The sequence below is a fragment of the Gasterosteus aculeatus genome, chromosome 9 (assembly GCF_964276395.1).
Source record: "Gasterosteus aculeatus chromosome 9, fGasAcu3.hap1.1, whole genome shotgun sequence".
Taxonomy (NCBI): Eukaryota; Metazoa; Chordata; class Actinopteri; order Perciformes; family Gasterosteidae; genus Gasterosteus; species Gasterosteus aculeatus.
Window position 1 is genome coordinate 9,239,644 of NC_135696.1, and position 14,073 is coordinate 9,253,716.

Sequence of the window (14,073 nt, forward strand, 5' to 3'; positions counted from 1 at the left end):
AGAAGTCCGTAGCAGCAGTGTAAGTGGGAACTAAAGAGCTGGAAAACTTGATACTTTAAGATTACATGTCCAGTTCTTATAAATTATATGTTGTTAACAATTGCCTTATATATGAACCATACCCAATACAATGGGTTACAACTCTCAAACCATTTCAATGATGCTTTCTTAGGTTGTAGTACCAACAAATGTGTATTATTGCCAAGCACTGTATACTGTATTCATGTGATGAGATGTTTAGGCAAATGAAAGTCATGCAAATACGATTATATTTTATTCACAATAAAAACAGTAACATTTTGACATAAATACATTCATTGTGCATAAATTCAGAAATAAAGTTTGAATACCCAAAAAATGTACCGCATACGTTTTACCCACCCGTTTCACAGTCCAAATCATCAAAATATAAGCAGTGTCTGTTGCAAAGCAATGAACGTGAATATTAAAAATACATTTAACAGTTAAAGATAGCTTGCTGCTTAAAATTATTAAGTTGCATGCAGAAATTTAAATACATTGGTTGATCATTAATCAGATGACCATCATAGCATTTGGTGGGCTACAGTTCATAAACATAATGGTAGTTCTACAATCGGAGGATCCATGATGATTCACTGTGTGGCCCAATCGCTCAGTTACAAAGAAACTGTGGCTGGCAGCAGACAGGCAACAGCAAACAAGCCCAGAAGAAAGGTTCCTGGCATCAGCTTCAAACCAGCGTTACCTGAGGGCACCACAATGGAAAGGTTATTATTAGTTGTCTTCCTCATTACTTAGCCGAGTAATGGCCTTTGGACTTGAGGGGCAGAGTACTTACGTGTTGTACACGTGTCAGACTCTCGGAACGGGCCCATCATCTCGCTGTTTTTCACAGACTGCAGTAGTTCTGCGCTGACACTCCCTTTAAGACACGGACCATGTAACATTGTTTAATCACATTCTGTCCACGCTGCAATTGCTAATTTGTTACACTTTGGTGTTTATGTACGTTTATTCCACCATCAGGTGGGATAATGTTACACCTGAAATGCTGCAGAGCATTTTAGAAGAAAAATATCTTCCAACTTCCTTTAGTTGATATTGCTTTTCACCCAATCATTTAGTTTTCTGTGCCGTTAAGCACCAAAAGAGTCATCAAATCATCTCAGCTGCATGTTGTCTGAAATATCGTGTAGGTTTGCATCGTCCTGCTTTCACACCAATTAATTACTAAAAAGGCCGCCTTATTATTGCAAGAGTAAACTGCAGCTTGTGGGGCATAAATGTCCTGTGCCATACTGTGAAACCTCTGAACGGGCCGAGGAAGGGAGAGAAAACGAGACACTCCGCTCCAGGATCAGGTTACTGTGCAATTTTCCCCCGGTTTTCTAAAGAACTTTCAACGGCTGTATTTGTTCATTGTCCTGATGGACTGTGGCCTAGATGGGCCCTAGACGCCGGCAGTAGCGGATATCGTCAACGAATGTAGAGCAGAAAGATCTTGGCCATAATGTAAGAATGATGCGGCATTATGTGCTTTGTTCTGTCAATTCACTTAAAATGATGAAACTTAAATGTTTTTTATTGGCACATCTGTATTTTTCTTGCCGTACCAGATACGTTTCATATTCAGTGACTCGTAAAGACAAAGCAAAACGTTCCAGGAGCGTGTCATCAAACTATGCGTGATTCGAGTGTGCGTCTGTTGAATGGTGACATTTTTATCCTGTTCAAAATAAGGAAGAGGTAAGAATAGATTCACTCTCAGGGCAGCTCACTTACTGGTGTACATTACAATGAATAAATGTTTACAGGAGATTCCATCTTACCAGACACCATGAAGTCAACTCTCTGGCACACTCCACCAGCAGCAGGTATGGGAGAAGGCGGCAGGATGGTGATTCTCGCGGTTTCCATACCCAGTACACGTGCAACCCTCATACGGAAGTCATATCTGGGGGAAAAAAAAAAAAAAAAAAAAAAAGTATATTTGCATTGATGAAATCCAGGTAGGGGATTTATCTGCTTTTATTATTAGGAACACTTTAATAGGAGTTATGAAAACACAGAATTAGTCAATGATGATTAAAGACATAAATGAACGACAGGTGTGAATTGTTTCTCATGACAATTAAATGAGCAGGTCAGAACCAGTTCATGCTAAATACATACATCGATTAATAAATTCAGACATGTGCATTTGATCAGCCTCTGTATGATTGTTGTAAATGTGGTTTTACTTCGAGATATTAAAGTGAGAAATGCAAAGCTAAGTTTGAGTTGTTTCAAGATCAAAGATATCGCATAAGACTGTATTCATTTTTTGTAAGACTTCAGGAATTTGAAAATTAACAAATGAGGACGAACTGGTCTGGTAAGTTCCTATTACGGTTAATCTTTTCTTTAGAAAGTCTTCCCGGCATGACAAACCCTCTTGCTGGAAATCTGCCTGAATACATACCATCTGCACCAGGAAGAGTTTGTTGCACTCACCTGCTGAAGCTAGTCACTGGGAAGGTCTGCTGCGCTGAGGGAGATACTGCGATGATGTCTGCACACGCGAGCACGTTGTTCCCGTCCATCAGAAGCACAGTTCTATTGACCACTACAAAACACGTGGAACATGGACTTGAAGACATTGCTATTAGGTCCATTTAATACCTTCTTTTGTGGAATATTAACTTGTCATGTTTGTAAATCATTTCATGGGTTTTTATGTTTTCTTTCTGTATTAAAGGGAGCGTATTGCTAAATATAAAAAAGTAATATACTGCTGGTAAAACAGCAAAGTTTTATTGAGGTCCATTTGTTACCACCGCTAGATAACTGAAGTTATTGTACCCGTGTTGTCGCCAAAGAGCTGCATGATGCTGTCGGTGAGGACCTGTCCCTGAGTCAGGCTGATGGCGCCGTGTCTTCCGGACAACTCTCCCACCACACAGCTCAGAGGGTCCAAGAGTGAACAGCTGGAGCTCTGAATGAGGTTGCAGAAAACAAAAGCACAATTTTAGCAACATTCTGCATGTTATTTTACTATTAATAGGGGTTTTTTTGTTGAACAAATAACTAGCACTGCTTCTTTGCACTGGTTGAAAGTTCTGTCCTATTGTATGTACGTATGTGTATTGGCCTCTCTCATACATTGCAGTACATTCTCTCCATGATTAATTAAGCATTGAGATATAGCTCACCTATCATCCATTTACTCAGACAGCCTGTTGATTATAGGAGTATGCAACGCAATAAAGCAAAATTCTACAAAAAGTGAAGTACTTTGAGTATATTTAAATGTCAGCGAACAGCTATAGTAGCAAGCACGGATTAGATTTATGCTACTGACTTAACTGCTTCAACACAAGTTTCAGCCTTTTAAGGGAAGCGACAGAATCAGAAGTGCAGGATTTGAAGATACATGCCGGTCTCACCTTTGAGGTCATGTTGAAAGGATTGAACGTTCCTCCCGTACCGGTGCACTGGCGGGTGTTGACGGCCTGCACGTTTGTGATGAACATGGATGCCATGGTTGTCTGTAGGAACAGGGGTATAATAGGAGTACTTGTTGTTTATCCATGTTATTTCAATGTGTCATGAATACAGAGAAAGGCGCACACACACACACACGCACAGAATCTCTCAATCCTGTTGCATTTAAAGGAGAGTGAATTCACTGGAAGGCAAACCATTAATATAGAGTGTAGATTTCTACAGTCTTACGTTTGTCGACCGAAGGGCGGCATGCACGGTGACATCACCGCTACTGCCATCAGGAAACATCTGCTGCCGCTGCGAGAAAGAACCATCAACATGTTCAATATATAACAGGCAGTTATGGTTGAACATTCACACGTTCTGGGTGCTTGTCTTGCAGAAGTAGATTTAAATGGATCACATGCACCTGGACCAGGTTCCATCAGACAGGCCACAAGATCATTTCAGATTTTTATTTACCCTTAATTTATATATTACCCCATACCAGAGTTGTGTTTTTACGACGGACAGCGTGAAATGTGACAGGCGATAGTTGTGGATGTACTGTATGTATGCTCTAGGTCAGTGGTTCTCAACTGGTCTGGCTCCGGGACCCACCATCACCCCTCAATGACAAGCCACCACCCAAATCGAGGAACATTCTCAACTTCTCAAATTTATTTAATGAAAATATGGTGCAGTTTGAACCTGAGATAGTATGGAGACAGAATATGTATGCAAACACAAAAAACAAGTTTAATGAAAAAAAAAAAACAGCCAGCTGTTAATTCTAATTTTCCCTGGCAAAGGCCCACGATCCATTAAAAACGGGTCCGCGACCCAACAGTTGAGAATCACTGCTCTAGGTTATTGTCCATTTTCTAAACAGCTGACACTGTACGTCTCAAAGACAAATTTCCTTGCGGGGGGGAAAAAAAAAAAAAAAATCTACTTCACCGGATTTAGTATCCCAGTGAACATCAGATTAGAGTAATTTTCTGACAGTATCAGACTTAGTCTTACAACCAGAAGACTTAGACCCTGCTGTCTATTAGAAGGGAGACATTTGGCACTTCTACTTTGGCTAATCTTGACAGAGGTTGCTGCCTAGAGTGGATTTTGCGTTGTAACCCATTAGTCTTGTACTCTCCCTCAGTGAATCTGCAAACATGTATCCGATGGAGAGTGAACCAGTTTATCCCCAGACAAGCCTTGATTCTACAGCCTCGTCCGAGATACAGAATCACAAGCTCCTAACCAGAAACATGGTGCAGCGCTTAGTGTGGGGCCTCTGGAGGGAGGCTGACAGAGACAGCTGTTCCCTGGGGGAGCTTTCTAGTTCAGGCAGGCCTGTAGGTTTAACTAGCCAGGAAACAAAAGCTAAACTAGTGACCCCGCCCCTGCTTCCCATGGCTCCCAGCACAGGCTTAATTAATTCAGTCTCCAGCACAGCAGACGTACGGTCATGTTTTTGTGGCAGCTTGGTTCTGTTAGAGAAAAAACCTTTGGTGTGTTCTTTTAATTTGCTGAGGTCATGTGGAAATAAATTCTGGTGACGCGCGGTGCTTTGTGTTGTCATTTCAATTGACAAGTCATTCTTCTAAAGAATAATTTCCAATCTTATGATTTGAAGAAACTTTATATTAATAAGTCAATGTCAAACGTTACAGACAATGGCAAATTGTGCAATCCCAATTATAGAATGTTTTACTTGGCCATGAGACATTTGCAAAGTACAAGAACAAAGAATATTTTTTTTCCTGCTCTCAGGCAATGTCTTTCAACCATTTTCATGACAACCTTGATTATACTCTCATCAATAAAATATAGTAGTTTCTATATTGTGAACTGGGGCTTAATTATATTGTAATGTTTTCTATAATTGCAGTCACCCAGAAACTAATTCAAATCTTTGTGGTGCAGGAGATAGTCTTTCCTAGAGGGGAACTTCACGCATCACTTTATGAGTCTTAATCAGAAGCATATTAACCTATGTTGTAGATTATATAAAGCGCTTAATTGAGTCATCATATGACTCAGACAGAAGACTACAAGCAGCCCTCAGACTACTAAGACTTTATATAATCCCGTTCCCCTGCTCTAGATAGAGCGAGGTTAACCTGCTGCGGTTTTGTTATCAGTGTTCATTTTGCTTGTTTCCGTTTTACCAGATTCTTTTACATGTTTCTGCCACACCCCTGCATGGGTTACGGTCTTTCAGGTTTTTGAAACTGATACATCCTGGAGGGTAATTCCCCAGGAGGTGTTGTTGGTAAACTCGCCCCACTTAATGTTGCAGTCTCCTAGTCTCTGCCTAAACCAGCAGGTCTAGTCTTCATTAGCTTAACACCTGAAAGGTCTGTGGCTCTTACCAGTGTCACTGTCCCAGTCACTGTATCATTGAAAACAGCAGTGGCCACGACCCATTGTCCATCTGTATGCCTGTCAGCTGAGAGGTCCACACAGCGCAGTCTGTCCAGAAACACAGAAAAAAAATACAGTAAAGGTGATCCTCTGCAATGCATAAAAAGGTTTATATGTGTGCTTTATCACAAAACATGAGAAGGATATGACACAGTCTATGATATCCTACACCTTTGTTGTCTGCCCAAGTGCAGCAGTTCACAGGCCAGATAGCTACTTAGGACAGTAAAGTTTAAGTGTCTGCTCTTGCTGCAAAGGCATCAGTCACCAGTCAAAATATAAAGTGCTTACAGTTGAATGCACATGAAGTAATGAGAAAAAGTCAGTAGCTACAGTGTGGTTGTTCCAGTAATCACAAAAGAGGAACCTGCGGCCATTCTGAATGTGAAATATTTTCCTTATGTCTCCCTCACCCACACGCCATGTTACTTTCTATACAGAAAGTACAAATCACATAAAATGCAGAAAGGTTCTCACCTTGATCCGTTTGTGTAGTGAACCACCAGAGACCTTCCCACTATACTGTAGGGGCCTGTTAATGGCATGTCAGGGTCCATGTAAACGGCGTCAGACTGGTTGAGGCCATCCAGCGTAGCAAACTTCCCGGCGATGTCCCCAATCTCATATTGGTCTACTGTTCCCACTCCAGCTGGTGGACTGTTTGATATATCAAAGGCTAATGGGTTATAGTGGCCGAGAATGTTTGCATTGGAGCAGGGATCGGCCCTGCCAGGTGTGATGGGGAGTATGTGAACATGGTAACCGCGAGCCATGGAGTTCAGGTTGATCAGTGATACCGTTATGGTTGTGGGCCCTTGTAGGAGAGCCTGGGAGAATTGTATCTGTCCGCCAGGATTCGGGTTTCCAAACCACGTACCTAAGCTAGCTTTGGGCACCCGCACCAGTGTGATGTTGGCACAGGCAATCCTTGGCCCTCCACGTTCTGCTTGATGGATGACCACAGAACGATTAATTATGCCTAAATCAGACAACCAGGACGTGACATCAGTGAAGAAGTATTTTGCTTGCACAGAGCCCACTGTGGCGCCAAGGTTGATGGTGCCGAGTTTGCTGGAAAGGTCTCCCACCTCACAGGATGATGGACTTGATGGTCTGCAGTGGGCGGCATAGCTGCTGTCTGATGTGTTAATGTTAAAGGGGTTCCAGTGTCCTCCTGTCGTGCTGCAACGCATCGCATCATCATCCCTCGCTGAACTGATGGGGTAGGTGTGAACATGCCAGTTGTGGTTTGCAGTTGCCGCCATTGAGGGATTTCCATATGACAGGTCCATGAAGATGGATACGTCGGACACAAGGTTGTCCTTCAGCTGAGTGAACCAAATCCTCCCAACCACGGGGCTCTGAAACGTGGCCTGGGCTACGGTTACTTCACCAGGATAGCCAATACTCGCACAAACATACCTAGCACCACCCGTTTGGTGAATCACGACTGATCGACCTACAATGCTGTTTGGTCCAAACAGAGGGAGGTTGTAGTCTGTGAACATCATGCCCACCTCGGTTCTATTTGCGAGGGACATGTGCTTGGCACTGAGGTCACCGATCTCATACATGTCGTGGGTTGAACCTGGCCCCTGTGGGTAAGTTGGACTGCTTGTGTTGAGATTGAATGGATTCCAGTGGCCGGCCACATTATCATTTGTACACCGGCTTGAAGAAGGAGTCCTGACGTAGGGGAGAGGAAAACCGTGGACGTGGTAGGTAGCTACTAAGTTTTGCAAGTTTGTAAGGTTCACTGTCAAAAATGTCACATCGAACGGGGAAGCCTGACTGAAGCGGAAGTTTCCTTTGATCCCCATCATATTCACAACAGCAGTCACCTGCTTCTCCGGCACAGCATAGATCTGAGCACACTGGTAACTCGACCCCATGGGGAGGAGAAGAAAGCGATTGCCGGTGCTGAAGCTGGTCAGGGCCAGATGGTCTTTGAGAGGAATTAAAGGTGTTCCAACGTTTACAGGACCCAGATTGACTAAAGCAGCAGTGTTACTCAAGCTTCCAAGAAGACGCTCACAGTTTGCAGCGGTGCTTCCTGAGACTGAGACCGTGACGTTTCTTTGGACGGCATTGACCTGACCGATTGCAAATAGGTCTGCAAGCAGCCTGGGTTCAGAAGATCCTTCGTTGAGGCGAATGTAAACATTCCCTGCAATGGGGCCAGTGAACCTGGCCTGATATGTCTGGACTGTTTGACCTCGACTCAAAACTGTGCATACTTTAGGGCCGGCACACGTTTGCAGAGTCAGCGAGTAGTCGTCGAGGTTGGAGTTGTTCTCGAGGAAGCGTGACATGGGAAAGGAGAAGCTTGAAGTGGGCTCAGCCATGGAGTCAAAGACGCTGGGGCCGATATTTGCTTCAGAACAGGGCTGAGCAAAGTGGCCATACATGACTGGGAACTGGTTCAGGGAGAAGTTAAGTTTACTGCAGCTTCCAACTCCAGACACATTGAAAAAGAACATCCTAGAGGTGGTGTTAATTTGCACCTGCCCTGTGACTCCTCCCATGTTAAAAGTTGCCATAAACTGAACGCAGGAAATTGAATCTGAAAAAAAAGAGGAGGAAGTAATAATTGCATCAGTTTTTCCTACAGTTGTTAATGAATATCCCACGTCAAAAAAATAATGTTCAATCACCAATGTTAAAATGGTCAAATATTTGTACAATACAGTGAAATTTAGAAAATTAAAGCATTTAAATTAAGGAATAAGTCAAGGACCAATTATTCTGTTTAAAGCACTACTTTGTTTCCAATGTATTCAAAAGTTATTCAAACGAATCATTCTACTGCTCTCTCTTCACAACAAATTGAGAATCTATAAACTGCCAAGTTAATCTCAAATGTTTAACTAATGGACACAATAAGTCTACTTCACAAGCTGTTTATCAGGCCTTGATCGGCTTCCGCTCCTATTGTGAAGTCACAAAATTAGGTCCGTACACGTTTGAGATTAAATCTTGTGTCAAAACAAATCCTTCAAAAGGGTGTTTGAGTGACTCTTAAACAATTGAAATAACATTCAAATGGTTTGATAGGACGGGCCTGAATGTTCTGAGAACACATTAAAGTCCTTCTGCTCCTCCACACAACATAAACGTTGTCCTGCAACGGCTTTGGATCCAAACAGTTTGCTGCAGTCATGCATATAACAATTTCTGACATCCATTTTTTGGGAGCATCACTAACCACACCTGCTACTAGCAAGTCATCTCTCCAATTACCAATGTTAACCGATTTTAGAGATACTCATAGCTGACTTTTATTAACAGGCTTGATAGTTGGTGATTTGCAAATGAAATATAGTTGACATATTTGAAATAGTTTGAATACGGAAGAAAGTTCAAGGAGCGGTTTAAGTGGTGTATTATCAAGCACACAAGAGATTTAAACGTTTGTAGTTATTCAAAAAAATCTGAGTGTCAGAAATGAGAATCAGCTTAAAAACAGTACTTACGAAAGAGACATGACACATATGAAAAAGCTCAAATATTACGATTATAAGTACAAGATGGTGGAGCCTGGTTTTAAAGTGTGTGAAATAATTTAAAGGTAAAAACTGAATAAGTTAAGAAATTCAAATATTGTTGATAATCATAAATAAATTGGGGTACTTTGAACTTTGTGTAAACCGCTGACAATGGTTGTATTGTAGAATATTAGGTTGAAATTGCAATTAACTACCTGTAAGGGGACATATTATATAAGAGCAAGTTTTAAACAGTATTTTGCTTGGTAACACATGCTGTCGGCCATTATTGTAGTATGGTAAAATAAAATACTATTTCAATTAAGATTTGTGCACCTTTTAGTTACTATTCTCTGTTGGAGGGTATTAATAGTGGCCTCACTTTGAGTGTCCTTCTGCCTTTATGGCAGTTGAATTAAAAGAATAAGAGATGTGGCTTTCACAGTGAGACCAGTCTTGCTGTACGTGGAAGCCGTAACTCTGTGGAAGAACACTTGTTCCATTTCCTCTTGAAAAATTGTGTAAATGTATGGTTAGAGAGTGATCAGCATAAGCACATGATTCTAATCTAACCATTAAGATGGTGTGATTGTGGGGTGTGCAACATGCAAAAGACTATTAATACTACTAAGCCGGTATCACAAATTACACTAAGTACAATTGGTCTCAAAACAAGTTAAGCATGATAGAGAGAGCTAATTGTTTGGCCAATGAATAAGAGTCAAAACGTCTACTAGTTGTCATACACATTATTCTGCTTAACCCTTGTGTTGTCCTCATTTCCTGTATACACCCCGTGTCCTCCGGGTCAAAATGACCCGTCTTCACTAAACCCCCCATATAAGCATCTTAATTGAATTTTAAACACCAAATTTTCATCTTGCTTGAAGAAACAACTTGTCATTCATCACAAAATGTATGACTACCTGAATTTTCCCTCTTCATTTTATTTGTATAGCGTAAGAAAAAAAAATGTGCAAAAATAAGTTTTGAATGAATTTTTATTCATCACCAATGACTGTTTCTTTTTTTTTCTTGTGAACAATTTCAAACAATGTACAACACAAAAATATGAAAAATAACATAACCCATTCAACTAATTAGCACATGTAGGGCAGTATGCAAGTGCACAGCCTTTGCAGATGTATTTCTTACACCTGCAGCACACAGTATGTGTTTTACAGTCCTTCTTTTGAGGGCAGAACTGACATCTCTTCCTCTTACTTGCCCTAGCTGGGGAAGTTGCTGTGGCAGCTGGATCCTCAGGTTGATCAGGAGCTCCTGCACTCTGAATAGCTTTCACAACTGCTGCTGAGGCTTCTGTGCGGGGGACATGCTTCCTTCTTTCAATGAGTGGAGTTACAAGTGCCTTTCCTAACTGCTCCAGGAACACCCTCCTCTTGTTCTGCTTACGAGACATCCAGGTCGGGTTGATCTCTCTCCAAATCACAAAGGCATTGTAGGAGGAAACATCAATGATGTTGTGGAAGATGACCAGCGGCCAGCGGGCAGTCATCCTTCTGCAGCTGTATGTTCCAATCACCTTATCCAGGTTGTCCACACCTCCTTTGTTGCGGTTGTAGTCCAGGATGATGACTGGCTTCCTGTCCTCACGATCGCTAATGTCACCGTCTGTGTGCAGTGTGCTCAGAAGAACTACATTCTTGTTTTTCTTTGGGAGGTAAGAAACTAGAGCGGTGGTGGGAGTGAAGGCAAACTTTGATGAGAAGACCTCTCTCTCCTTTGTTGCAAGCAGTGCAGGTGGGAGCTCAGGCTTGTTCTTTCGAACTGTACCAACCATGGTGATCTTCCTCTTCAGGAGCTGCTGTCCAAGTTCATGAGAGGTGAAGAAATTGTCACATGTCACATTGTGACCCCTCAGTCCCTCTGTAACATCAAGCACAACTCGCATCCCCTGGTTCTTCTCTGGGCATCCACTGGTCGGCTTCCCGGTATAGATTTGCATTTTCCAAGCATAGCTTGATTTGGCATCGCAAGCCACCCATGACTTGATCCCATATTTTGCTGGCTTGCTGGGCATATACTGCCGGAAAGGACAACGACCTTTGGACAGAAGACATTAGCATCAGTGATTAGTATCAGTGTCACAGAAAACAGTCAAAGAAATCAATAGTGAAAATCACTTTTATTACAAATATGAAAATAGATTACCTCTAAATGGAACCAGTTGCTCATCCACTGTTACGTCAGGCCCTGGATTGTAGAGGTAGGGCAGCCGCTCCACCCACTTGTCCCAGACCTCTCTTATGGCTGCAAGTTTGTCTGTCACACGTCTTGCTGGTCTTGACTCACGGTCATCAAATCGTAGCAGTCTTGAGTAGGTGTGAAAGAGTTTGAGTGGCATTGTGGCTCGGAAAATTGGCCTTCCACTCTCTGCATCCCATAGACTAGCTGCAGCCTCACCTCGGGACCTGTATACACCTGCTAAGATTAGCAGCCCTATGTAGGCCTGCAGGTCAGTCTCATCCATCTTTTTCCAGCTGTCTCCATATTTGCGAAAACCCTCCAGATTTGTCATCTCCAGGATTATTTTTTCTATTGCTGGTGTGATAAACAGGTAGAATGTAGAGACCATGTCATTGACATGGGAAACGGCGTACCTTGTGGGTCCTGGGGTCTTCTTTATGACGTTTTGTGCTGCATGCCTGCCGTGTTGGTCATATGCTGCTGAGGACCATGTTATTTTTCCATTTTTTGAAAGGAAAGTCTCTCTTTCAGCTTCAGGGTTTTCTTCTTCTTCTGAAGATGATTCATCATGCTCGGGGTTGTATTCCTCCCCATCTTCTTCTTCTGATACATCTTCCTCTTCTGAATCAGAGTTGTCTTGCTGGACAAAAATCAGCTCTAAAGCCTCTTTAACGCTGTAACGCACACTCATGGCTTCAGCACAGAGAGAATTCAGGGTAGTGTCATCTGCAGCACTTTTATAACCTCTGCAAATCCACAGAAAAAAAGCTCTGCAGTCTGCGAGAACGGCACCTGTTTGTGTTGTTTACTTCTGCTACTGTCTTGTTCACGTTTACTATTAATTGATCTGAGACTGATCAAAGGCACAGCAGTCAGCGAGAAGACCACCTGATTTGTCTATCTGAGACACAACTAAAACATTGTAACATTCTGTGGGGTGTAATTAACTCTCTGACCTTGATTTCAACTCATATTTGCCTCATGGGTCATTTTGACCCGAAGACCATCTTTGTATCTTTTTTTGTACAGCTTACATGGAAATGTGAATAAAAGCAACATTTCACTTTTTCTACTGTTGGGGCCAATCTAGGAAAAGTCATAAAATTTCAAGTTAAAAAAATATCGTTTAGGGGACTTTTTTTTGGTTTTTAACACAGTGGCGGGTCATTTTGACCCGAGGACAACAGGAGGGTTAAGACATGAATCATTCATGGAGTTAAAAGTTTGGTCAAAGTTCGACCAAATACTCACCAAGCAAAAACAGCAGCAGGACAACCATCAGGCGACACATGATTGCAGGTGTGTTAAAAGACACACAGAAAAGACAAGACCTAGGAAAACTCAATTAAGGTAGGCAAAATACTGACAGAAAAACAAAGAAAACAGCTGAGTTGCATCGATGGAGTGTGGATTGAAGCAAAGCAGGCTCCCCCAGAACAGGTCAGAGCTGAGCTGGTTGACAAAAGCGTGCAGCCACGGTCGTGCTTCTGTTTTTCACAGCTGCAGTCTCGTTTGTGCCCTCCTATGATTGGCCGACAGGGCGAGGGTAGGATAGAGGAGGGAGGAAGAAATATTTAGCAGAATGGATGGGTGGAGGTGTCTTGTTGATTTTTCTGTTTGGGTTGGAGCCAATCAGTTCACGTACATTGTGACATTTAATGAGACCTATTCTCAGAAAGTATAATTAGGGATTTAGGAAAAAGGAACCTTCTCATTTGTTAAAAGTAAACTAATGGTCTAAGTTTGTGGCCACACTTTAAGGTTTGTAATATAAACTGACACTGACTGGTATAAACTAACCTCCCACGACCCTAATGTCAAAAATCTGTCTATCAATAAATAGGCAAAATTAAATAATAATAATGAACAAATACATATAATTTGATGAGGAAGAATATTGGAGGCAATAAAGACAAGTAAGGGGACCAGAATTAACCAGCTTTACAGTTTGATGCTCTTGTAGTTGATACGCTTTTTCTTTCCCCTTTTACAACCCTCTTCCTCTTTCTTCTCGCAGACATGCCTCAGCTGTGCTTGTGACAAGGTTTCGGGGAAAAAATAGATGGGAGAAAATAGCAACTTGTTCCAAGAATAGCCTCCCTGTGGCCCATCATTGTGGTCTAATTGGGGCAAGTCTTGCAGCTATACACACATATTGGAGGACCTGTGAAGTGGGACTGGTCCTTGACTTGTTTGTTTAGATCATTGATTGCAGAAAGAGCTGAAATTATGACGTTATCATGTGCACACAGGTTTCCCACCTGCATATGCACCCATGCACAACAACAATCGTCAAAGAAAGCAAAAGACGGGCAAAAAAAAACAGGGCCCGAAACATTTTTGGTGATTGTAGACTGTTTTTTTAATGCAAAGGAGAGGCCTTTCAGCATCTTAACATTCATACATTACCAATTACAAGTTCTATGAAGCGATTTAAGGAGATTAGGTTTAAAGAAAATTGTTAATTAACAGATATAAGTTAAGCTCAAGGACATTAGTAACAGCT

The 14,073-nt window shown here is 42.0% G+C and overlaps 1 protein-coding gene across 1 annotated transcript; it reads right to left on the minus strand.

Moving 5' to 3' along the window:
* Positions 1 to 255: 255 nt before the first annotated feature.
* cusr (Copper-only SOD repeat protein) lies at positions 256 to 13,124 on the minus strand. Its single transcript, XM_040187401.2, has 10 exons — positions 12,819 to 13,124; positions 6,352 to 8,437; positions 5,823 to 5,922; positions 3,697 to 3,765; positions 3,408 to 3,509; positions 2,824 to 2,956; positions 2,476 to 2,587; positions 1,812 to 1,936; positions 821 to 904; positions 256 to 727 (listed from the first exon to the last, which is right to left on the minus strand). Exons 1-10 carry the CDS (start codon positions 12,856 to 12,858, stop codon positions 639 to 641), a joined length of 2,940 nt encoding a protein of 979 aa, XP_040043335.2. The 5' UTR covers positions 12,859 to 13,124; the 3' UTR covers positions 256 to 638.
* Between the last annotated feature and the right edge of the window lie 949 nt (positions 13,125 to 14,073).

Excerpts from the sequence above, each read along its gene's own strand:
- cusr (XM_040187401.2), bottom strand. The coding sequence starts at position 12,858 with ATGTGTCGCCTGATGGTTGTCCTGCTGCTGTTTTTGCTTG. Across the intron at positions 3,766-5,822 it reads TGACTGGGACAGTGACACTG|CGGCAGCAGATGTTTCCTGA; the intron begins GTAAGAGCCACA and ends TCTTTCTCGCAG. Across the intron at positions 905-1,811 it reads AGTTGACTTCATGGTGTCTG|GGAGTGTCAGCGCAGAACTA; the intron begins GTAAGATGGAAT and ends CGTGTCTTAAAG.